The 27,755-nt window shown below is 34.5% G+C and overlaps 1 protein-coding gene across 1 annotated transcript in view; it reads left to right on the plus strand.

The window, feature by feature from the left end:
* Nucleotides 1-1,654: 1,654 nt before the first annotated feature.
* Nucleotides 1,655-27,755, plus strand: part of LOC138316642 (WD repeat-containing protein 89-like) — a 39,248-nt gene continuing 13,147 nt past the window's right edge. The window contains exons 1-10 of the mRNA XM_069258316.1: nucleotides 1,655-1,726; nucleotides 2,517-2,812; nucleotides 4,750-4,850; nucleotides 5,258-5,342; nucleotides 6,066-6,115; nucleotides 6,328-6,442; nucleotides 6,889-6,916; nucleotides 8,036-8,167; nucleotides 11,169-11,258; nucleotides 11,583-11,627. Coding sequence (XP_069114417.1) covers nucleotides 2,706-2,812; nucleotides 4,750-4,850; nucleotides 5,258-5,342; nucleotides 6,066-6,115; nucleotides 6,328-6,442; nucleotides 6,889-6,916; nucleotides 8,036-8,167; nucleotides 11,169-11,258; nucleotides 11,583-11,627 — 753 coding nt within the window. The 5' untranslated portion in view covers nucleotides 1,655-1,726; nucleotides 2,517-2,705. The remainder of the gene's footprint in view (nucleotides 1,727-2,516; nucleotides 2,813-4,749; nucleotides 4,851-5,257; nucleotides 5,343-6,065; nucleotides 6,116-6,327; nucleotides 6,443-6,888; nucleotides 6,917-8,035; nucleotides 8,168-11,168; nucleotides 11,259-11,582; nucleotides 11,628-27,755) is intronic.

Here is a 27,755-nt window from a genome sequence, read left to right on the forward strand (position 1 = left end):
GGGATAACCGTTACTTTTCAGGTCCAAACAAGGTCACTAAGTTTTAAAAAAGATCAATTTCTGTGCAATAGCTCAGTAGTCCTCTCACCAGATCATACTTTATCTTCACGCAGATCCCTTTTTTTTAAAGTTCTTTGGATTGTGTTTAAAGGTCAAGATTAGCTGTTGCTTTGCTAGTGGCGCATCAACTTCTGATCATGGAGTATGCAATAAGGTGGAACCATGCACTTTCTTTCAAAATATTTTGATAATTTACTCCAGCTGTAGAGAGGCCAAAATTCTCTGTATATGGAATGTAAGCAAAACAAAATCTGGAAGGTAAAGGATAAGTCTCAATTAACTTTTCTGTGAGCGCAAGGATTTGAAAATTACAATTGATATATTTACCAGTACAATGTATTATCTATTTGGTCACGAGTGTCTATATTTGACCATTTTTAGACGTTTTAGGCCTCTAGAATATAAAAATGAAAAAAATCATACTCTACATGGTGTATAATTAAAATTAAGTAAATACCGGTAAGCATCCTTTTCATGTAGAGAATGACTATTTTTTTATAAAGACCTATGGTTGGACCATCCTCGATATTCCAAGGGTTCCATTCACTTACGATCTCTACACCCCTGGACTATCTCATAGTGAAATTGAAGGCAGCTCAGCGGAAAACATTTGACCAATCACAGGCTAGCAAAGATTTCCTTTGAAGACGACAGAGAGAGCGACGCCTAACATCAAAGCCACACAGTCAACCACACTGTACCGTTATACGGCTCTTTTGATGTACATCGTATGACTAAATTACCTGTTCTATTCTGTTGCCTCCAGTTTTACTATGAGATAGTCCAGGGGTGTAGAGATCGTAAGTAATCGGAACCCCTGGAGTATCGAGGATGTGGTTGGACCAAATAAGCATTAAATTGCCTTCTTGGGGTATGGATGGTCCTATAATTCTGCAAGGATTGCAGACAAACTGGATAATGCGCACTAGTGCATTATGATTATTTTGTCTGCAATCCTGGACCATCAATCCCCCAAGAAGGTAATTTAATGCTTTAATTTCCGTTTTTCTGTATTTTTTAAGTCAATGTGTAATAATGAACTGTTATCGCTATTACCAAATCAAATTCCCCGCTGCCTCCGTCAGTGTGACATCATAAAGACCTCCAATGTCATAAGAACCCCGACGTCATTCGCGGTTAAAAAAAACAAGTCCATGGAAATAAACATAAAATCATCAGTACACTTCCAACATTTAAATCAATATGTTCCATCTTTAGGATATTCAACATTTTCAAATCATAATTAACTACAAAAATTGTTGCATATAACATAGAACATGCAGACCCATGTGGTATTAAGTTTGATTTTCAATAAGTTATGACTTAAATTTGACAGTAACTGTTGTGATTTTACTTTTGAAATTTCATTTACTAAATTGTCAATCCTCAGACATAAATAATAACAAATTAATGATTAATAATTTTACAGCAGTCCTCAGCATGAACTCTGGAAGTAAATAAAGTATTGTGTGCGGTTAAACTACTCTCTATGATCATATTAATTATGTGTTATTTTTGCTTTTATTTTATGTGCAATATTCCCGTGTACTGCATGACAGTTAAAAATAAATCCGGAATTTAGTGTCTCCCAATACTAGTGTATCACTTCCGGTTTGAGAATTTTGTTTTGACTCCACACGTGTTGCAAGCAGCACACAGTTACAAGGTAAAAATCAGGCTTCCCTGTGCTATGACAATACTTTAAAAATGTCAAAGACCTCTCATTGAATATTTTGATTACTTAAATTAATACATTTATCGTAGCTTCCATTAAATATTTCCGCTGTTGATCTGGTCTGTCAACTGAACTAGGCTTATAGTCAGTCAAAATATTATGAGCTGATAATGTTCCAGTATAGACACTTTTCCACAAGTATTCCAGTTTTGGTTAAAATTCATCAGTAGATGAGATCATGAAAATTCAAACAAAAATATTAAAAATAGATAGAATATATAGGGAAAATATGACAGTGACGCATACATATGTTCATATACTGTGATTAAACTGATTATGACTTTATAAATATGCTCCACCTACTCCACCGCCGACAAATGGCATTTTCTTTTCTTTATAAAAACAGTGGCAGACGAATTAGTATTTTTCTTCAGTTACACAAAATTATGTTCTTACATGATTACCACCATTGAGCTTCTTATTTTATTTCAAGATAGAAAAAAAACCAATTAATTGTGTCCCGAAAAAAAATCTATGACACTATGCCCTATATTGAATGAAGTAATAATTCCACTTGCACCACAAGCAAATAAATTATTTTCTGTAAATTTTTGTGTTAATTAGACACATATTTAGACAGTTTAGTGTTCAAATGACGAGTATCATTTATGCTCTGTTGGCAGTGGAGTATCTAAGGTCTCAAATTTTGGTAATGCTCAATGTGTTTAATAATAGACTGGGCTTAATATTTTAATTAAGCTGTACCAAATATATATTTTAGAGAGATATATCAGGAGCTGCTGTTGGAAACTGTGGAACTGCATGATTTTGGGAATACTGAAACAATTCATCGAGGCATTACCTATGTATAGGGGTGGAGTACCTCAATAGCCCCTTTCTATTTGAGTGGCATTGCATACAGAACTGTCTGGACACAGACAAGTAGGCAGAGAGATAAAAGCCAGACAGTATGGCTGACACAGAACTTACAGGACTGTTCTCTCAACTTCAATTAGCAGGCCTGTCAGAGTTATCGCAAAAGGAGATATATGTGTTAGATCTCGCTGTGCAACATATGTGAGTGTTTAATTGTTATAATTTAAATGAAACCTGTATCCATGGTAGTAATACAAATTGATGAAATTTATTCTATTATGAATTGATTTGATAAAACATTTTTTATACTGTATTGCTATTCCATATATTCTATAAATTACATGTCTGCCAAATTAAAAATCAAGTCAAAAGTTACATATACAGTGGAACTTGTTTGATACGAACTCTGATAATTCGACAACCCGGTTTAATACGAAGTACTTTGACGGTCCCGGCCGAATTCCTCTTCATCTTTGTTTAAAGAACTCGGATAATTCGAATTAGGAAAACTTGAAGAACTTGGATAATACGAAGTAAAGATTGGGTCCGAATGACAAAAATCATAAATAAAATGTTCCGATAACTCGAAATGAGATTTTGTGGACAGGCCGATATCTTTTTCATAAATCTGCCGTATTACAGCATTTCAAAATATATATCTACGTTTTCTTGTTATAATTTTGCAACTACCATCAGTGATATTGACATCTCTCTTGTTCACATTGTTTAACGACATGGAACTAGTCTATACCAAGTAAAGATATAGTCAGTATACATGAAAACTCGCTTAATTTGAACACTTATATAATTCGTAGGTTTATCTAGGTCCCTTTAAATTTGTATTAACTGAGTTCCACTGTACTTGATATTTACATTTCTATGAAGACCTAAGGAGACAAATTATACTTTCATGTTTGTATGTACTGGATACATGTGCGGTTAAACTACTCTCTATGATCATATTAATTATGTGTTATTTTTGCTTTTATTTTATGTGCAATATTCCCGTGTACTGCATGACAGTTAAAAAAAATTCCGGAATTTAGTGTCTCCCAATACTAGTGTATCACTTCCGGTTTGAGAAATTTGTTTTGACTCCACACGTGTTGCAAGCAGCACACAGTTACAAGGTAAAAATCAGGCTTCCCTGTGCTATGACAATACTTTAAAAATGTCAAAGACCTCTCATTGAATATTTTGATTACTTAAATTAATACATTTATCGTAGCTTCCATTAAATATTTCCGCTGTTGATCTGGTCTGTCAACTGAACTAGGCTTATAGTCAGTCAAAATATTATGAGCTGATAATGTTCCAGTATAGACACTTTTCCACAAGTATTCCAGTTTTGGTTAAAATTCATCAGTAGATGAGATCATGAAAATTCAAACAAAAATATTAAAAATAGATAGAATATATAGGGAAAATATGACAGTGACGCATACATATGTTCATATACTGTGATTAAACTGATTATGACTTTATAAATATGCTCCACCTACTCCACCGCCGACAAATGGCATTTTCTTTTCTTTATGAAAACAGTGGCAGACGAATTAGTATTTTTCTTCAGTTACACAAAATTATGTTCTTACATGATTACCACCATTGAGCTTCTTATTTTATTTCAAGATAGAAAAAAACCCGATTAATTGTGTCCCGAAAAAAAAAATCTATGACACTATGCCCTATATTGAATGAAGTACTAATTCCAAAAATCATAAATAAAATGTTCTGATAACTCGAAATGAGATTTTGTGGACAGGCCGATATCTTTTTCATAAATCTGCCGTATTACAGCATTTCAAAATATATATCTACGTTTTCTTGTTATAATTTTGCAACTACCATCAGTGATATTGACATCTCTCTTGTTCACATTGTTTAACGACATGGAACTAGTCTATACCAAGTAAAGATATAGTCAGTATACATGAAAACTCGCTTAATTTGAACACTTATATAATTCGTAGGTTTATCTAGGTCCCTTCAAATTTGTATTAACCGAGTTCCACTGTATTTGATATTTACATTTTTATGAAGACCTAAGGAGACAAATTATACTTTCATGTTTGTATGTACTGGATACATCTAACTATATATGCATGTGTAAGCTTTTATCAATTTTTTTATGACAGTGATTCTACAGAAAAACTTATAGCTGCGACCAGTAGTAACCATAACATCCGACTGTTTAACTATGGAAGTGGTAGTTTGAAGGGATCACAGCATGTCACTGGTGAGAAATTGTGATACCTCATTACATGCCTTTGTTTTCCCTATTGATCACTATTAGTTATATGATAGTAACCCAGATAGTCTACTGTATAAGTCACCATGATGTTGATAAGCTGTATTAGTAATATATATTAACAAACTGTATTTTGTATTGTTGAAATGTCTCTCTTGCACATTGTGTTGCCAGGCCCAAATGGCGATGGTTGTCAAAATATAATAGATTACTGAATTGGTTAATACACAATGATCATATACGGATAGATTTCTCCAATTGCATTTGTATCTGAGGATTTTAATTGTGAGTTGTCTCCCCTTGCACTTTGATGCCAAGAATAATGTTGTTATATTATGGGTTGTCTCCCTTGCAATTTGTAAGTTTATTGAATTATCTTCCCTTGCACTTTGTAGCCCATACTGCTGTCATATCGGGGATACAGTTTGGAAAGACTGAGCATCACCTCCTGTACACATCATCCTTTGACAAGACAATAAAGTAAGTAGAAGTTGACAAATGAGAAGGGTTTGATCTTGACTTTGTCACATTTTTATCTCCTATCAATTATTGTATTGGTCAGTAATACGTAGCTTGAAGAAATCAGTGTAACACACATGTTCATGTTTTATATCTAGGAAAATGGGTCATTATTGCTTTTGATGTCAGGATTTTGATGACAGCAAGACAAAATGTTTGCCTCTATTGGGTTTTTGCAGCACATTTGGTATTGATATTCTTTGTAATTCGTCTCAAAGTTTTAATTTTTGCTTGGCAAGGCCCGCAAAATTAAAAGCTTGTTTCATAAAATCTAATGAAATCTTTTAAGATCCTGTATATCAAAAATGTTAACAAACCAAAACATGCTTGTTTACAATATAAGCTTTTTGTTATGTTTATGTAAATATGACTTTATATCTTTTATATGACAATTATGGCTTTTCAATGATGATGGACTGATGAGATACTGAGATTCCCGCTGTGCTTATTAAATCTTCCTTGCAGACAGGTATCAATGTGACATCATTACTTTGTGAGCAAAATGATATAATTTTCTCTGAAAAATATGATGTTGCACTCAAACAAACATCACATAGCAATATGTACCCACCTGCAAGGACAGTTAACTCTGTAATATGCAAATACTGAATACAGAATAGTACTGTAACAGGTGTGAGTGTCCTAAATCAGAACCACCTTAACAATGTACCTTGTTTTCTACAGATGCTGGGACACAAGGACCAATATGAAGAATCCAGTACAGATTCTCGAAGGTAGGTTTTATTGTACACACCTACAAATAACAACTGATTCTAAACTTCAGCATACTGTGTACCTTGGTACCATTATAAAGAAGTTTTATTTGGTTATCAAACCATTGCCAAGTAAACCTTAAATGTTTTAAAAGCAAAAGAGTTTTTAAGCTGATCTATTTTTTGTAAGCGATGATTTCAATAATTTAATGCTTACATATGATTATTTTCAGGCTACGATGAAACTAACAACATTTTCACCAGTTTTGACATCAACTCTAATGACCGTGTTGTGTGTGCAGGCACAGAACCCAAAAATAAAAATTCTGATACTCATATTATGTTCTGGTAAGTTTTGAACTGTGGGTTACATTTTATTAGGAATGCTAAATTTGTCTGTCATATTTGATGTCCCTTTTAGGCAGTTGTTAGTTACTGGCCAAAGTTTAGTGATTTTTCTGTAGATATCTGTACTTCGAAATTGATTTTCTATTCCTTCAAAAACTGGTATATCCTTAAATAGTTGTAGCTGTTTTGAAATAGAACTGGAAACAGACAAATGGCTACAATCCAATGCGAATGTGGAAATTGGTGTCTCAGTATTTATCGAGCTACACCTGGTGTCTCAAGAGGACTTTTATTTCTTTGCAATGTTATTAAATTTTCTCAAAAAGAATTCAAGTTTTTTGCCAACATAAAAAATATCTTTATAATATCATTATCTGTTTCTATAGGGACAGAAGACAGGGTAATTTGATTGGAGCTCTTTATAATATTATTGTCTGTTTCTATAGGGACAGAAGACAGGGTAGTTTGATGGGGGCTCTTTAGCGATAACTTAAATCAAAACTTAAAGGCCCACTACCCTTCCAAATGTAAAACATAGAGGTTTCTTAAAAACATTAATAACATCAGAAACAATATACCGATGGCTTAAGATGAGCTTACAACACCAAACATATGCAAGATTTCCTCTATAATATATGATTATAGTGGAGAATCATTTCGCTGTTTTGTCGTCTGGCGCAGTGATAGTCAATTACGGTATGGTATTTATGAAAAACGCCGGGAAACATAAGACGTCCCTCATTATGAAAAATTAACATTTTATTTATTATTTTAATCAAATTGTTCAGAATGACGATATGTGAAGTATTTACTGTAAGTTTATTACTTTATGACATTACAAAATTATCTATCTTGTTTTACATTCCCATTTTAAAAATTAAAAGCCGTTTTGGAAAGGTAGTGAGCCTTTAAATTATTTCTATTATTGTAATCTATGTTATTAATTTTAGACTTATGTTTGTTTTTGACTGAAATCTGTTTTGAGAAAACAGGCCCAGTTCTTACAACAATTTAACATTGTTCTGCAAATTTTAACATGTCATGATATTATCTGCTAGGTTGTCAGTACATTCATTATAATACCTGATATTCCTGTTTTTGTGTGTGCATAAAAACCTTGTATACTTCACTTTTTTTTTTATTTTGTAGTTGTGTACACAAAAGTAGAGAAAAATATGTAAAAAAAATTATGTTTATATACATTCTGCTAGTTAGTGGTTCGATATTTAAAAAAAAAAAAATAAATTACAGAAAATTGAAATAATGGAAATAATGAACCCAAATTAAATTACAGAAAATTGAAATAATGGAAATAATGAATATAATGGTGTTTTCTATGAATTAGACCTAAAAAAAGACCAAATCAATGGATATGCAAAATATTTAATGTATCTTTATTGTCTACAAAACATAACTATTTGTATATTCAAAAGAGCCGTGGTCGCTGACTCTTGAGAGTGTCCTGATATTCTACCACTATTCCTCTACTGATTGAGTTCAAAAGCCATGTGAGGTAGTTGCTAGGTAATTGATGTGGGTCTATAATGCTTCTCCATGAGGCTGTGCTGTAGGATGATTATTTACTTATAATAGGTATGTTTCCACCCTGACGATCCTGATCGGGTGGCCACTGGATCCACTGACGGTCTGGTGTGTCTGTTTGACCTTGGTGAGGCCTCAGAGGACGACGCCCTCAAACTGACCCTCAACTCAGAATCTTCTGTGGTCAGTACAGTATCTTTATATCTGTCATGCAGACTCCTTTTAAAATGGTCAAATCTAGCTTTGATAGTTACCCTTTACTGTGCAATCAAATCACTATTATAATGTGTTATGGTTTTATAAAATCTGTTTATTCATTGTATTTGATATACAGTAAATTCTGTGGATAACCAGGGCTAGCTCTGGGTCAAAAATTGGATTCGCCAATTGAAATTTGCGGGTCGCGTGTCGATCTACCTGGGTATTCTATACAGGGACAATTTTTTATATTTTTTATATTGATTAGAAGAAGGGCAAAAAATGCCAATTAAACATGCATTTCAATACTAATACCTTTATATTTTATATATCTTTTATTGAAATATATATATGAAAAATACTGGGCATAATTGAATGGAAATATTTACTTAATTTTCATCACAACAGAAGTACTAAATAAAAAAAAATAGTGTCAAACCTGTTACAGTATCAGTTGAAATAATAAAATATAGATCTAATTTGAGAGAGAAAATGTGAAAATATTTTTAAAGGCCCACTACCTTTCCGAAGCAAAATTTAAAGGTTTCTTAAAAACACTAATAACAAAAGAAAATGCCTATCCATGGCTTAAGATGAGGTAACAACATCAAACATATGCAAGATTTCCTGCGTAATAATGATAACTGTGGAGATTCATTTCGCTGTTTTGCCATCTGACGCAGTAATATTCAACTACTGTGCGGTATTTAGGACGACGGCGGGAAACATAAGACGACCCGCGTTATGAAAATTAACATTTTATTTATTTAAGTTAAAATTTAAATAAGGTGAGGATGAGTGTAGTATTAAAGATGAGTTAATAACTGTTGCGACTCTACAAAATTATCGATCTCGTTTTACATTCCCATTTTAAAAATTAAAAGCCGTTTTGGAAAGGTAATGGGCCTTTAAAGGCCCACTACCTTTCCGGAGCAAAATTTAAAGGTTTCTTAAAAAACATTAATAACAAAAGAAAAAATGTATCGATGGGCTTAAGATGTAGGTAACAACACCGAACATATGCAAGATTTTCCTGTCTAATGTACGATAACAGTGAAGATTCATTTCGCTGTTTTTGCCGTCTGGCGCTAGTGATAGTCAACTACCGTGCGGCATTTAGGACGACGGCGGGAAACATAAAACGACCCGCGTTATGAAAAAAAACATTTAATTTATTCTAATTAAACAGTTCTGAAGGTGATGATAACGTGTGCTAGTAAACGTATAGTTAATAACTTCTGCGACTCTACAAAATTATTGATCTCGTTTTACATTCCTATTTTAAAAATTAAAAGCCGTTTCGGAAAGGTAGTGGCCCTTTAAAATTTAATTCATTAAAATGTATTTATATTTACCATTAATATTTTTTTCATAATGTATTTTTTTTTTTAAATGTACACAAAAATTCTGGGGAAAAAAATCCCTTCCTATTTTTTTAAAAATGATTTTTTATGAAATCCTGAAGTTGTACTGGTCTGGGCCTACTATTACAAATATCCAAAATGGCGGCCATTACGATTGCAAACTTTGTGAATGAGCTCTGTGACTTGGGGGACAGTTGTTAAACTTGTTAGGCCTATTAAACATTAAAAAATGTGAGTAAATCATTTACAGTTGTAAGCTGTGTTTGTTTCTGATGTAATGCTCACTAGCTGTAATCACAAAATGTATTGAAAGGCCAGGTAATTGTTTTCTCTTATGGTGGCCAATCGATCAACTTCAGCTGTAATACACACGTGTGACACTACCAAGCCCAGGTGGAAACAGCCCCAGGCAGCCAATTAGGATCTGGGATCTGGGTGGTGGTCAGGAGTGTTCACACCTTTTGTCTACCTAATTATCAAGCAAGTGCCCCATTGTCCTGGTGTATGGCTAGAATTGGCGAATTTCACTGTATGGAAAACGTCTGTAGTGGGAGGAAAATTATGGGTTCATGAAAAATTATTCTTTCGCCAATGCTGTTTTTAAATCGCCAAATTCATTTCTAATTTGCCATTGGCGCCTATGGCGACTGACAGCGCGAGCCCTGGATAACCAAGGGAATTCTCATTTATCTGTCTCAATTACGTAGTCTGTTAAACAAGTAGTTTTCAATTCTCTATTTTTCTTTATTTTTCTTTTTTTTTCCTTTTCATTCAGCTTCATTCAAAATAATGAGTACAAATGCCATTCTGTAGATATCAATCTTTACTCATTGTAAAGAGTTTTCATGCTAGTCTAAATTAGAGTTTGGTCAAGTATATGTGCTTTATATTATGACTTTGACAAATCGTTTTGAGAATTTTTTTCTTTTGGCCCTGCACTTGTTATTGTAGCCCGAGATACTCTGGCCCTGACACCAGACTTAGACATTATGACAGATAGTGTCTGGTTTAGGGCCAGAGCGCAGTAGTACTCGAAAACCTGGAATAAGCTGACACCGTTTGGTATCGGGCCAGGTCATCTCCGATTCAGACTGACCACCGAGAAGCACCACTAACTTTAGTCTATTCAACAAATGAATGTTATATCTACCCAAATATTACAATCCGTCGAGATTAAGGTGATTTGCATACTACTAGAAAATGGTGACGACGACGAGGGAATTTTAAAGCTGCGAAAACGAAACTACTGTGTTGACACAATAGAACGTGCATTCATGATGAAATGGATGGCTATGAGAAGATAAATTATTCATTTGTTGAAAAGACCAAGGAAAGTGGCAATTCTCGGTGGTAATATTTTGTAAGTAGCCTGAATCGGAGATGACCTGGCCCGATACCAAACGGTGTCGGCTTATTCCAGGTTTTCGAGTACCACTACGCTCTGGCCCTAAACCAGGCACTCTCTGTCATAGTGTCTAAGTCTGGTGTCAGGGCCAGAGTATCTCGGGCTATTGTTATTGTTGCTGTTTATGTAAGTATTTACTAAAGGTCTAATTTCAATCATTTTTGCACTTAAGATTATAATTTGGCTTAAAATAATGAAGGGCTGTGATCTGTTATAGGCGAAGATTGGCTGGTGTGGTGAACAGAAAAAAAACTTGTACTGTCTAACTCACATTGATACGATGAATGTTTGGGACACACAGAATGAGGTATGTATTCGACACAATGTGAAAATAGATACAATGACACTGTATACATACAGATTACTCAACATTGTAAACAGAGTTGAATTCTGTACTCATTTTCACACATTCAAATTTTTTTGTATGAATTAATTGAAATTAATTAATTTTTTGTTGATATCATAGCACACATTACATTAATATACTCAAAAATATGTACATTATATTATATCTGGATGAACTAAAGTATGTCAACAACAAGAAAACCAAAAAGTGTTTCAGACACATGATTTTTATGATGAAGAATATTTCACAACAAAGAAAAAGGTTGTATGAAATTTTTAATTATAGGGTGATGATGTCATGGAATTGAAGGATTTAAAAGAAACTCTAACGGTAAGTTTACTTGTGTTTTCTCAGTTGAGGATGTTTAGAGCCATTTGTTTGATGGTCAAAAGTTTTGCAATTTTGATTTAAAAATGGAAAAATAAAAATTTTGAGATTAAAAAAAAAATCTAGCAGTTCTGAAATTTTTGCCATTTGGCTATCTTTCATTTCATCGTTATCTGTTTCATTTTACTGTCAACGCAAGAATAGTGTGAATGGTTTCTACTAAACGTATGAATTAGGAAACCGGACTACACATACAGAAGCTAAAGGTACTTTACTTTAACCATTTCTGTGAGTTGGCTTTCGGTGTTTTTTTAGCCCACCATCATCAGATGGTGGGCTATTCAAATCATTTTGGGACCGATCGGTCAACAAGATGGCCGACAGGCGGCCATCTTGGATTTTGATAGTTAAAGTTTGTTACCTCTATTTCTCAGAAAGCACTGAAGGGATCTTTCTCAAATTTCATATGTAGGTTCCCCTAGGACCCTAGTTGTGCATATTGCATTTTGGGACCGATCGGCGAACAAGATGGTCGACAGGCGGCCATCTTGGATTTTGATAGTTAAAGTTTGTTACCGCTATTTCTCAAAAAGTACTGAAGGGATCTTTCTTAAATTTCATATGCAGGTTCTCCTAGGACCCTAGTTGTGCATATTGCATTTTGGGACCGATCGGTCATCAAGATGGCCGACAGGCGGCCATCTTGGATTTTGATAGTTAAAGTTTGTTACCGCTATTTCTCAGAAAGTACTGAAGGGATCTTTCTCAAATTTCATATGTAGGTTCCCCTAGGACCCTAGTTGTGCATATTGCAAATTTGGGACCGATCTCGGTCAACAAGATGGCTGACAGGCGGCCATCTTGGATTTTGATAGTTAAAGTTTGTTACCGCTATTTCTCAGAAAGTACTAAAGGGATCTTTCTCAAATTTCATATGCAGGTTCCCCTAGGACCCTAGTTGTGCATATTGCATTTTGGGACCGATCGGTCAACAAGATGGCGGACACGTGGCCATCTTGGATTTTGATAATTAAAGTTTGTTACCGCTATTTCTTAGAAAGTACTGAAGGGATCTTTCTCAAATTTCATATGTAGGTTCCCCTAGGGCCCTAGTTGTGCATATTGCATTTTGGGACCGATCGGTCAACAAGATGGCTGCCAGGCGACTATCTTGGATTTTGATAGTTAAAGTTTGTTACCGCTATTTCTCAGAAAGTACTGAAGGGATCTTTCTCAAATTTCATATGTAGGTTCCCCTAGGACCCTAGTTGTGCATATTGTAATTTGGGACCGATCGGTTAACAAGATGGCCAACAGGCGGCCATCTTGGATTTTGATAGTTAAAGTTTGTTACCTCTATTTCTCAGAAAGTACTAAAGGGATCTTTTTCAAATTTCATATGCAGGTTCCCCTAGGACCCTAGTTGTGCATATTGCATTTTGGGACCGATCGGTCAACAAGATGGCGGACACGCGGCCATCTTGGATTTTGATAATTAAAGTTTGTTACCGCTATTTCTCAGAAAGTACTGAAGGGATCTTTCTCAAATTTCATATGTAGGTTCCCCTAGGGCCCTAGTTGTGCATATTGCATTTTGGGACCGATCAGTCAACAAGATGGCTGCCAGGCGACCATCTTGGATTTTGATAGTTAAAGTTTGTTACCACAATTTCTGAGAAAGTACAAAAGGGATCTTTCTCAAATTTCATATGTAGGTTCCCCTAGGGACCTAGTTGTGCATATTGTGTTTTTGATACTGAATTGTCAACAAGACAGACGGCCATCTTGAATTTTGGTAGTGGAAGTTTGTTACCGCTATTTCTCAGAAAGTATTGAAGGGAATTCAAGCAAATTCCATACATAGGTTCCCCTAGGGCCCTAGATATGCATATTGCGTTTTGGGACCAATCAGTCAACAAGATGGCCGTTCTGGCAGCCATCTTGGATTTTGATAGTTAAAGTTTGTTATTGCTATTTTTAAAAAAAAGTATTGAAAGGATGTCTCTCAAATTTTATATGTAGGTTCCCTTAGGGCCTTAGTTGTGCATATTGCATTTTGTAACTGATAGGTCAACAAGATGGCTACACGGCCGCCATCTTGGATTTCATTGTTGAAGTTTGTTGCCACTATTTCTTAGAAAGTGCTGCAGCGATCTGTCTCAAATTTTATGTGTAGTCGTGTTTGAAAAGTTTGAAAAGCAGGGAAAAGATCCCTCTTTCCATTGTCAGACATAGATCATTCATTGGTGGGCGCCAAGATCCCTCTGGGATCTCTTGTTAAACAAATAAAATATTATTTAATCTCAAAACGATGCCAAAAATATTTGGAATGGTAGGAATGTTGTTGTTTTTTTGTGAAAACCATGCTCATTTAATCTACAGGAGTTGGTCTACATACTGTATTGTCAATGTACGACAGCTGTATTGTTTGTAACACATTGTGCTTACATACCATACTTCCGAGATGAAACAGGTGTAACATTAACTAGATCATGCTGCAGACAACTTTCTAAAGGTGATCTCCGTCTGTAATAAAAATTAACTGAATCAACAATATTCAGATGACAATGCACAGTCAATGTCAGTGCTCACGTGTTGCCAATTTAGACATAATATGTAATACAAGTAATGATCTTGATGTTAGTATCTGTTTTAAACCTCTTTCTTAAATTTTCTGTGACTTGTCTACAGCGTTATATTACTGTTAACTTGGATACTGGAACTGCCGGAAAAGGAGTAGGCCTAATATGCCTTAACAACTGTGTCGTAGTCTATATTATGGAAAAGAACACTCGTATGACATCGGAATCTCAAATATCAAACTATTCAATGTTAACACTCTTATCAGATGCTTATTATTCTACTGTAGCTAATGTGTTGCCTCGATCTCTTGATTAATCAAATAAATATGACAAAAACAATCAAATCAAGTTGTTGTACTGGTATTAGGTCATAAATATAGATAAGTGGACACAACAACGGCTAACTTCTCATTGTATTTAACGACAGTACCGGGTTAACATGCTCAACAAAGTCGTCCATTTTGACAGTAGCTCAGCTACTGACAAACGTGTTTCCCGCAACACATGTGTGTGACGTAACAGCGCCACCTGCCGGCACCGTTGAGATAACATAACCAAAACTGTGACCAAGGTATCGAGAGTGTACCGCCAGCCTGCCAGGCAATAGCGACAGAATGCTGATGTAGTGATCAACCGAAACCGTTCACACTATTCTTGCGTCGACAGTAACTATTCCATAAGTTTCTTACAGATTTGGTTTGTGAGTGTAGGCGAAAATTGTTTTGTCTGGTATTTCCTTGATGTTCTTGGTAAAGAGAAAGATTAAAAACTATTACAATGTATGCTATGTCTTTCTTCACAAAGTAGCAAGCTGTCTCAATTCCATTAACAGTTACATTCCTGTATAGCCAGGACACATGTTTTCTTGAATAAGAATATGTCTTTATTACATGGTTCGTATTGGTGTGGAGGTGATCTATCACCTAATTTAAAGTGTAGGAGATAAACACCATCCTCGATACTCCAGGGGTTCCGATCACTTACGATCTCTACACCCCTGGACTATCTCATAGTAAAAATGAAGGCAGCTCAGGTGAACAGATCTGAACCAATCACAGACCTGCAAAGATTTCCTTTGAAGACTACAGAGAGAGCTACGCCCAACTTCAAAGCCACACAGTCAACCACAGTGTACCGTTATACGGCTCTTTTGATGTACATCACAGGACTAAATTACCTGTTCTATTCTGTTGCCCCAGTTTTACTACGAGATAGTCCAGGGGTGTAGAGATCGTAAGTGATCGGAACCCCTGGAGTATCGAGGATGGATAAACACATGCTGTTGGGGAAACACAATATATGGGAAGGTGTATAAAGTGGTGAATCAAACACTGACAACAGTTTTGTTAAGATCAGAAATCAAATTGCTAGTTTCATCTTGAATAGTTAATCCAAATGACAATTTTTTCTCATTCTTTATTAGTGTATAAAATTACATGGATTTCAAATAGAAACAGGTTTGATGTACAGACAGTATATGTCCTCACTCTCTGACACAGTACTTCAGTATATGGAGAGAACATAGGCCAATATGGCTATAGACAAAGGTGAACTAAGGAAGTTAACTAGGTACATAGTGACTGATACTATATTTAAATTGCGCAAATGCAACTGGAACTATATTGAGGCGATCATTGGCGACCAGGAAGCCACTTTGAAGAGTAATTCTCAAAGGTTTCTTTAGCTACACTGGCAATGTAAATAAAAAAGACTAAACTTATAAACGCATATGCACGTCATCTGTTATAACTCCCTCTCTTGAACCATGCAACATGATGATTAGGAAACATTTTGTATTCTCTTTGAAGCTGAAAGCTGCATCCAGGTGCAAAATGTTCATGTGTGGATATAAGAGATAAGTTAAAGATAATGAAAAATTTATCAACTTTTGAATCAATGTAGTGGGATATAGGAAAAGTGGCTATTGAGTTTAAAAAAAAATCCAAATCATTGTATAAGTTGTTTGGATTTAAAAGGGAGATAACTGGTACCATCTTGCTCATCATTCTAAGGTAGAGTCACCTCCCCTTGTATATTGGTCTATACACTCGTTTGTTTTGAGTAGTAGGGAAGAGAGCCAAGTTCTGTCTGTAAACAGTCCATCAGGGTGTGCCAAAGGAGGTCAGATTAAAATGTGTGCTTAATAAACATTTGATAAACACTTTCAAGTGTGGTGGATAGATAACATTGTTTTCTTTATAACCCAATGGTTCTTTACCAAAGTGACCTTGACTGAAGGTCAAAAGAACTTTAACAGAGTTGTGAATACTGAAATATTACTAAAACATTAAATCTGTCAAATGATATAAAAAATAATATGTTAGATGGTTTCATTAAGGTTTACATACATCTGGATGGTACATTGGTTCATGTATCTCAAAAAATATACAGCGTATACCAAAATTGGTAGTCATTTAAAATTTTCAAAGATATTTAAAAATTTTATCAAGGAAATTTTGTGCTTTTTATATATATTAGAAAAAAATCAAACAAGGAACTTTTCATAAGTTCCTTTCACTAGTTCAAATTAGTGAACAATATATTTAGCTAGAAATATGTATTTATACTGAGAAACGTTTTGGCATGTAATAGATCTTGATATGTCTTGTTCCTACAGATAAGTCTTGAAGTGAGTCATTATCACATTGTTATGTAGAATAACATCTTTTTATTCTGCACAATGTGTCCATTCTCTGTTCTGACATCAGTAAAGGGTGTGGTGATGAGGATTGTCAGGTTTAAAAATTGTACACGTCCTATTAACAGTCACTTGGGGTCAATTACAGATATACCAGCTGTTTTAGTGATGGGTAAGGTCAGAAAGAAACTGGCTTCTAATAGCCAGCTCTTGGCAAATTACCCTCATGAGCCTCAAACATGTGACTAAGGGTCAAGGTAAAAAGTAAAAGATTGATACCTTACCCATTTTACAATTGCTTGGACATAGAGAATTGGAAGCTTAACACACATTATTAATTTAGACATATTTGAGATGATAAATACTTAATGTTTAACTGTACTTTAAGCCTTCGCCCTCCTCCCATGTGAGGGATTTACCTGGTATTAATGATAACTATGGTAATACTGTGTAACCTGTCTAAGGCGAATGTCACTGAGACCAACATCATTGTATGTCTGGTATAGTCAGGTTTCCAGATTATACAGGTTTAATTGATTTATTGGCATGATAAAGAAGGAACTGGAATTCACAGGTATCCAGATTACACAAGCTATACTATATATGTGGTCTTGAGATCAAATTACCTTCTTGTTCTATATAATGTGGTGTCAGCAGTAGGGAAAACCCAACCTTAGTTACGTGATTACAACAAACAGTAACCAAATATTTGTTGAAATCAATATTAAACCACAATATTCAAAAAAGGATTTGGTTTTTCCATGACTTTAAAAGGATTGCAAAACTTATGGCTACGAATAAAGATTTTGAAAATGGCAAAATAAATAGTAATTCTAAAGAATATATAATATAACACTTGTAGTAAAATAAAAATAAAAGATAGCCTGCAGGTAAGATACTACTGTATAGGAAATAAATTTGTCATGTATAAGAAAGTTTATAAAATGTTTTAAGAACTGTCTTTAACATATCAGTAATAGCCCACTCAATATTTACCAGTGAAGACAAACTACCGAGGGGAAAACAGTGTTTAATCTTTAGTATATTGTTTTCTTCAACCATTACGTTTTCAATATATATCCCAATTACATGGAAGAATACACACTGTCAAAGGAGTCCTTTAATATCTTGATCTGTTTGATGTAAAGACACAGAATGGTTGGTGGTACTTGATCATGGTAAATGAAAGGACTATCACGCAGGTGTCAGATGTCCGTAACCAGCCTGGTGACCAACACGGCACCACCAAACTTCCCCACAATAACATTACCTAGGGAGTAGGACATGTTTAGCACTGAGTCATACAGTACATAACGGTGAACTTAAAGGTGTTTGTGTCATGTCTGTATTATTTTGTATGATCTTTAGAGGGTATCATTACACTGATAGCGTATTTGTTGATGCTATCTGTATACATTGTACTTAACTGACGTGAAATACAATCGTAAACTTCATATTGAAAAATAAGAAAAAACCAAGAATATTAGTGCTTTTATATAGAGGTCAGATTTTGTCACAGAGAATGTTTCTATACCTTATAACATTTATATACATTTTATTCATATTTCTGGTTACTACATATGTAGAAGGTTTATATCCAAGATTTTTTCTGTCATAGAGAATGTTTCTAAATCTGATCTTCTTAATCTCTCATAACAGGTAATTTCTAGTGGTATATAAAATATTAAAAGCTCGTCTTAATTTGACTTTACAGAGGGTGGGGTATGGGGGAGGGAGAGGGAGTGGGGGAGAGTAAGGATGGTGAGACACATGGCACCTATGTTAACTACAATAGGCCCTGAGGTAGTTAGACTGACAGTGGTAGAACTGTATAAAGGGCATGGCAGTGCCAATTAGTAATATTTCACTACAGATATACACAACAGATTCTATATATGTAATCTTTGTTCATTCATCATTCCCGTTTAATATTGGGTAGTTATATCGATATGAACAACACAGCTTCAAGGTTACATAAACATTTCATGTAATAAACACCATCATAATAAATACTGTATTAATGGGGGATTGTATACAACTGTTATTGTATTGATGCCTTCAGCTGTTCCTTGGAAATCCATTTTATTTCTGAATACTTGATACGCACAAAGAATACTGGCATGATAAGTTGAAGGATATGTCAGTGAAATCGATCTTCATACATTTGTTAATCAAATTGATCTTCATACATTTGTTCATTAAATTATGGTTCAGGTAAGTGTTTGTTGATAATGTATTTACCTCCTTTTTATTTCCCATGCTTCTCCAAAGAGGATAAAATCACATGTAAATTATTAAAAAGATATTAAGTTTGATCTTTCAGTTTGATATCATTTCCATCGATTCAACATATGGACATAGGGATTTCAAACTAGAGCCAAGCCTTGTAAAAATGTTCAATGTTCAAGTTGCTGGAATGTTTGAAATAAGTGTGCTTGAGGATGAAGTGCAAAGTTTTTATGGGACTTACAAAATTATTTGATTATAACAGGATCTTAGAGTAATAATAAAATAAAACATATGCTTCAAGCGGCAAGGTTTTTCTAAAGCCCCACATATATATTCACAACAAAATAGCAGATGTCCTGACATTTCTTCACAGACATATACATGGAGCCCTTTTTACACCTTAACGCTCCAGACTATTAGCATTATAAGTGTCTACATACATTTGTTCATTTTTTTTTCTTAATTCAAAAAGCAAATTGTTCTCTACAAGTCTGTGCTATTTCATTTGAATGTCCAATAACTAGATGGAATTCTGTGCTGGATCCTTACAGGCCCTGCACTGGGCAGTAAATGTCGGAAGCGTTCACAGGAACGTCGTTATCTGACACACCAGGCCAGTAGCAGGAACAAGGTTGCACACTTTTATCAAAATATTTGTGCTTTTATCAGCATAGTTTTATGAGAATTGAAGTGAGCTATTTGTTTAAATACCTGTATCATCCCCTTCTGTTAAAACCTTGTCCTCATTCTTCCTATTTAAAGTTTAAAACAGAACCACTTTGAACACAAATTTTGTTTGAATCTTTCTTTTAAACCATTATCAAAGGGCAGATATGTATCACATCTTCAGAAGTTCCGTCTTTTTCATTAATTAATGGTCACTACCTAGAGTTTTAAGGTTGAATTAAACTAGGATTTTACGAAAAAGAAGTGTTGGTATGGTAACATAATTTCAAGGTTAATATTTGGAGCTGCTGAATATTATTTGAACAAAAATGGATAGAGGTACAAGTTCAGGGCTAGGACAACAGTGCAGGGTAATGGGGCTGGTACGGAAATACTGTATGTATAGCCACTGGTTATTAATGTGGTTCAAAATTCAAGATTTAATTAAAAAACGAGATAATTTGTTTTAAAGCAATTTCAAATTACTGCAATCTGTCTTTCCAGAATTTATATGATTCAACGAATGCTCAATATTATGCTCATCAAAATTTCGCAATCATAGCAATGTGCCACAAATTTGTAAAAATATTCTCCTAACAAGAACTGACTATAGAGCATTTTGATTTATAGGTTTTGGAGGATAATACAAACTGTAGACTTTTTGGACTGATAAGTTAATGTTTTACAATTAAGTCCTAGTAGTAGAACATCATGAATAACTGTTTTGAAAGTTTGCATTGCTTAAAGGGCTATGATGCTAGTAGGGTTACATTTAGGATTTGGAACTACCAAGTTGGGTATATAGTTGGAGAGAAACAGGATTTACCGTGTATGGAACTGATTGAGTGACATTTGGATTAACAGACTTGAAAGGTGATGTAACTGGTTAGATAACATTTAGAGCTACAAACTGGTAGGGAACACTCTGTGGGGTTATAAACTAGTCAAGGTTCAATGGGGACATCAAATTCACTGATAAAGAGAATCACATACTTAATGATAGATTATAAACTTTGATGGTTGTTAGGTACTTTTTTGTTGATAAATTGTTTGCTTTAGCCACAGGAGTTTGGGTTGTTACCAAAAAATGCCAATAATTTTCAAGAATGGATCTTAATATTGGCTAGAATTCAAAGGGAAAACATTAGTATTCTGGTTTTTAGGTCACCTGAGACGAAGTCTCAAGTGACCTATTCTAATCGGCTAATGTCCATCATCATGTGTCCTCCGTCGTATGTCTGTAAACAATTTACATTTTCGACTTCTTCTCCAAACCTGCTGAAGCAATTTCAATGAAATTTTCCACAAACCTTCTAAGGCATAAGGCCAATAAAAATTGTGAATTATAAGGTCCCCACCCCCAGGGGGCTGTGGGATGGGCCAAAAGGGGTCAAATTGACTAAAATTTCAAAAATCTTCTTCTCCACTCACAGATGTGGTAGAATTAAATACTCTTCATAGATAGAAAAGTCTTAAAGGTCATTTACAAAAATAGTGAATTTTGTGACCATGGTGTCTCTCGGATCCCCCTTAAGTTTACTATAGTTTATATAGGGAAAACACATTTTTGAGCATTATTTGGTCATTTGTAATAGGAAATGAGTCAAATGTTGTCAGAAATATCAGTATGAGATGGCCGTTGAATCCTAACAAATTTCCATGACTGACCACAAGGGGCACTATGGGTGGGGTCAAAAGGGGTCAAATAGGCTAAAACTTCAAATATCTTTTTCTGAAATTCTGGAAATGGTATATAGATGGGAAGGTCGATATCGTCAGATTCTTTATACAAAAATTGTGAATTATATGACCCTGGGGTCTCACATTTCCCCCTGGGGAGGGGGTCAAGTTTACTTTAGCAGAATGATTTCCCCCTGGGGAGGGGGTCAAGTTTACTTTAGCAGAATGCTCCTAGGGTAAGGGTTGTTGAATGTTTTTGAGAATGAAGACATTATGAAGGTGGGAGAAATGAAGGGGGAAGGGGAAAGGTTACCAAGCAGGGATCTCTGAACACTAGATAGAGACTCTTAGTAACTTACAGGGTAAAAAATTCATTACTTTTGTAATCCAAAATTAACAAAATAGCAGCAAAATGTATGAAGGCCCCCTTAAAGGGAAGTAGACCCAGGGACTCCAGAGTAGTAAGCATTGTCAAACCCAGGGGCTCCAGAGTACCAGTAGTAAGTATTGTCAAACCCAGGGGCTCCAGAGTAGTAAGCATTATCAAACCCATAGGCTCCAGAGTAGTAAGCATTGTCAAACCCAGGGGCTCCAGAGTAGTAAGCATTGTCTTATGACCCTTACTATACAAATCTAGGTAAACATCAAGTCGCTCTGAATCATTGATATAATGGTGCAAATTTATGCATCTGACTAGACATGGATGTTTTTGTACCTGTTTATTTGGATGTTATATCATATTGGGTACATCAATACATCAAATATGACAGCTGTGGGAACCAAAATATGCATGTGACATACCCATACATCATCGTATAACTAAATGCACTCTGAATAGAATGTTTTGGAATGTATAGTATAGGTTCTGTAAAATATTCATACATTGAAAGCTTTGAACCAGCCTTTTAAACACAAAAGATGGTTTAGATAGAGTCCAGCCTATTTATAGGCCAACAATAATGTGTTTCACAAAGCAAATAAAGATATACATTTGATATCAAGCCTGGGTGAAAACGAATAATCATTATACTGTCAAAACTCTCAAGTGTTTAATTAAAAGGGTTTAATAGCGATGATGACAAAGTAAATCTAATTTTAAAATGATAAATCGGTGAATGTGGTACAGGAATACTGAAGCAGTAATAACCGCGTCTATATGGCAATGAACCCGTACAGGGCTTCAATTGTGTTTGGTTAATCTTGACCGAATTTCATAGCATGGCATCTGCTTCTATGTGTTGATAAAAACAATTTAGAATTCAAAGAAATGATTCCATAATTAAATAGCAATTGGTTGACTGTTGAGAAGCCAGGAGGTCTTTGTGGTAAACACTGCACCCAGGAAATAATAAGCAGCGATACTTTATATGGTATAAAAAATGTTAATTGATATTGATCTACTACTCGTGTGATAATGAGGAATTTAAACAGCTACCATATCCAATGTCAGTTAAAGTCCAGTCAACATAGCATTTCTCCATCAGTTATTGACAATCACTACAATGATTTGAATATCAAACATATAAATTTGGATCATCTGTTGGAATTTGCATGATCACTACTATCATATGGCAATATTTGTCACATTCTATTTTATGTCCATGTTTAATTTGAGTGAAGCAGATCATATGTGATAAAAATCAATGTTAGTATTTGTTGAACAAATTCTAAAGAATTATTTGTTTAGGAAGATTTTTGTGTTTTGAATGAAAATGTTATACCTGGTATCCACCTAGATCTGAACCAACCAGAAGAACTTTTGTATTTGATGACAAGATTGTCATCGGGTTTGGCACTCCCCCACCGTCCCAGATAAATAGCCAGTACCATATACCCCTATATAAGGTAAATAGCCACCCCCTGCTGTTTGGCTGCTAAAGGTTAGGCACCTAGCCAAAACCACTCATTGGGACAGAATATATAGAAAATGTCAAGTTTGGTGTTGGTCTTTTTCAGTCCATGGGTCTGTGTACGGAGGTTAGAAAGTATTATTCTATCATTGCATACTACAGAGTTACTTCCCTTGGAGCTAGGTATCCTTTGTGGCCTTATTATTTTGTCAGCGAAATTCATACCATTTTCTCTGAAAACCATATGATGTTTAGCTTGAAAACACATACCAGTTAACATTCTCAATCAATACCTGTCTGCAAGGGCAGATAACTCTGTAATATGCAAATACAGAATACATAATAAGATAGCCTGCAGAATGTTTGGTTTTAGTGGGCAATTTAAAATGTGTGTTATTTATACTATATACATGTAATACAAAGATATTAGAAGTGGACTGGAATGGAGATATCTTTCTTTGACATATTGACATGTCAACATATATGTTTCACTCAACTCATTTAACAATTTCACAATTAATCCATTGCAAGCATCCTTAAATCTGTCAGCATGATTAGCTCACCATCATCAGATGTTGGGCTATTTAAATTGCATTTTGTCCATCAGCTGTACTTCATAAACAATTCTTGTTATTATTGCTTATTCTCAAAATATCCTGGCGGTGTCTTCCTGAAAATGTTCCCAATAGTCACTAGTTGTGTTTATATCATTTTCAGTCTGACTTGACAATGTTACAATCTGATTAAAATACAGATTCTTATAACCACGCCATTAAATAGAGGATCTGAGAACATTCAATAAAGGGTCATGTTCAGATGACTTTTTTACCACGTGTACTTTAGATCACATACATTTTCTACACACACAAAAATAGTTTGGACAGCTTTTTCTAACTATTTCGTCCCCAGTCAAGATTCTGGCAGTGCCAATTTGATTGGCCGTTTCCAAAGGTCATCTGAACGTGACCCCTAATGGGATGTTTTCAGATCCTCTTATCAATCGTAGTGTGGTAAGGATTTGTATTTTAATCAGATTGGACAATGTTAGATCATTCCATGGTAGACACCAAGATCCCTCTGAGATCTCTTGTTGATTTTGTCTTGTTTGTTGTCCATTCTATGTTGTTACATTTTTTTGTGTTCAAGTAATTCTTCACTATCCAAAATATTCAGGGGTGTGATATTTGATCATGTAGCATTCTGGGATAAAAAGCCACCAAGATTATTCATATGATTAACCTTGACCGCCAATAAATAACTTTGACCTTCTTTCAAAGTTTTATGTGTCAAATTTGATAAGATGTTTTAAAATTTTCAAATATGGCTAAAAAGGTATAATGACCACTTGGCTGTAAAGACTATTTTCCTTTGCCTTTAAAGATGGGCAGATTTGATAATAAGATGAAAAAAGTCATAATCAGTAATGGACAATTAATATCTCCAGTCTAGATAGAAAGTAATGATGTTATTCTCTTATCTAATCTACATGTGTTAATTTGCTACTGCGTATAACTTGGATTTTTACTTTGAACCTATATAAAGTAGTAGAGGTCATACCTACCTACCTGCGTGTCTTTCACCTGTATAATCTACCTATATAAACCTAATCAATACCTCCATTCTACAAGTATCATACAAGGGCATTGATTTTGCTTTTGAATTAAAATCCATCACACTCCATCAATATTTGTACCTCTTGGAGTCGACACAATAGCTCAAGTGTTGGCGATGACAGACAAAAGAGCTTGCGTTGACCTTAGCCGTATATCACTTATTTGTCTCTAGGTCACAGTCGGTGACAACGGCACCCATTATACACCGTCGTACATGGCATCCATAGTCTCTTATCAACACATACAATAATTAAATTACAATGTGTACTCTCTTTTAATCTGTTCAGATATGCCAACGTTAGCATGCGTGGTACCAGCTCCTGTTGACATTTTCTGTGTGGTATATGTATGTTTGAGAGCAGATCTTGACGTTTACCATTTTCGTGCTGAATGGAAGTTAGTGATTGTGGTCATTAACCAAAGTACAGGAAACAAGTTTTAAGTTGTTGTAAGCTTGACTGTTCAAACACAAAAATATTACATCGTCATTTGATTTTAAGTTCTGGTACTGGTCACTACTGTCCCTTTTTTCAGTAAAACGTGGCCCCCAAGATCATGTCTGAATTTACACTTGGCCAGTCACAGATGACATTACAAAAAGTTCATTTTTTAATTGGCTATGCAAAAAATTAAGTCTAAGACTGTTTTATGATACTGGGGCCTGGTTATAACAACATGCTTACAACAGATTCCTGATAAGGATAGTATTATTCTTTCCCTGTCAAGTTTCCTGTAAGTTGTGTGTAATACATGTATTAGTATAATAAATTATACTTATAACATAGTAATTTGTTGTATATTTAGTGCTGTATGTTGGATTTTATTTAGCGATGACTAATCTAGCCATTGATACTAATGACTGCAATCAACAATTTAAAGCATTTAATGACACTATGATCAGCTTCATATTGGCCTTCATGTGGAGGTTTTTTCAGACACATTCCTTTACATTCAGAAAGATTAAGGAAATTAACATTATTCTTATGCCTAATGCATATATTCCTTCCAAGCGTTTGTCAGAATTCTATACATTCTATTGTTCATAGTTGTATACACTTGCAGAATCGACATGGTCAATCAAATGATTTATGGTTAAAAAGCAGACTTTGATTCAGCCATTTCAGTAATCGCACAGATTTAAATAACAGGCCGTAGTTTGCTGGAGAAATTAGCAAACGGTAGATTATTGGCTCTTGTTGAAATAAAAAAAAAAAGTCACATGATTTCTGATTTGTAGCATAGTAAACAGGTATTGAAACTAAATTGAAATATTTATCAATACATGTACTCTAATTTAAATACCACATTTTTTCATAAAAAGCACATTAATCATTTGTAAGAAAACCTAAAAAAGGTTATTTAAAATCTAAATTGTGGATTATAAATTATGTGAACACTTATAAATTGGATGTTTGACTTTAAATCCAACAATTTTAATCTCATTTGAAGTTTTGTGCTATGATAAATAGTTGTTTTGATGGCCCGCAAACTTTTATTACCTTGGACATTTTTTTTATTAGAAGTTTTGTGGCACCGTTTTCACTGGTGGTATCATCTGAGGTAAATCAATAATCAGATATGTAGGTGTCATTGCTGAGCCATAAAAATCCAGCAGAGACCAATCTGTCTGTGGTTATAATGTCTTGTGTAAAGATTTGTACCATAAATGGGGGTGAAACATAATTTAGATTCTTACATAGATGTGTCCTATAGTCATCAACAATATCACAGATTCTGAAAGGCCAAACTTTGTATAAGAGTAAAAGGATTTGGGTAATAGATCTATAGTGTCATTTCTGCCAGATTAGGAGATGCAACACAATTAACACAGCAGCCTCCCAAAACATACCCACATTAAACATAATCCAACAAGATAGGGTACTAGATGTTTGGTTTCTTGACTCTTTCGCTGAATTCCTGCATTATGTAGAGCGATTGAGCAGTAGAGAAAATAAGGTTTTGAGTAACAAATATCTGAAGAACTTTGAAAACCTTGAAAGTTTCATGAGGTTACTAGCACTGGAGGAAGACTAGCTGCTAATTTGATTATTGGTTTTAGATGTCCCAAAGCTGAAATGGGATAAAAGATAAATTAAAAGTAGGATTAGATATAAGCAACATATATATATCAACTTTCACCAAAAAGGCTTCTTGGAATGTTGCTTTGATTGATGCAAAAAATTCATAATGTACGCTTTTATTCAGTAAAGTGACATGAGGTTATGGACCAGGAAAATTTTGTTTTAAATTTAATAGGGAAATGTTTTCCTGTCATGTGCAAGGTTATCTTTCTAGTTAAGAAATTAATTTAGACTTTAGAATATCATAATGACAAAATTACTTTATAATTGCTTTTTTACAGAAGGCCAAACATTCTGAAGTATTGTATATTTCAATGCACCATGCAGGTGTGGAAATGATACATTACACATTCAAAAATTTTGAAGTATTTACAGTAACAGTCATATGGAATATGAGTGAACTTTGATTGTCAGTGAAGCTTGAAGTGAATGTAATATATAGTAACAACCTGTAAACTGTGAAAAAAATTCTTGTAAACTGTGAAAAAAATTCTTGATGAAACTTGCATTATCTTAAAATATATGTATTGTGAAGGGTGCTACTATTATATAACTGTAATAACTGTAAAATCAAAGGTTGAGTACAAATTTTTCAACCATTCTTAATTTCAAAACATGGCAAAGCATTTAAGTCATTTATGCTATTTTGTATTTGCATATTACGTAGTTATCTGCCCCTGTAGGTAGATATTGATTGTGACGTCGTGTTCTGCCTTTACATATTACAGAGTTATCTGCCCCTGTAGGTAGATATTGATTGTGACGTCATGTGTTCTGCCTTTACATATTACG

Source organism: Argopecten irradians, chromosome 2 (genome assembly GCF_041381155.1).
Source record: "Argopecten irradians isolate NY chromosome 2, Ai_NY, whole genome shotgun sequence".
Taxonomy (NCBI): domain Eukaryota; kingdom Metazoa; phylum Mollusca; class Bivalvia; order Pectinida; family Pectinidae; genus Argopecten; species Argopecten irradians.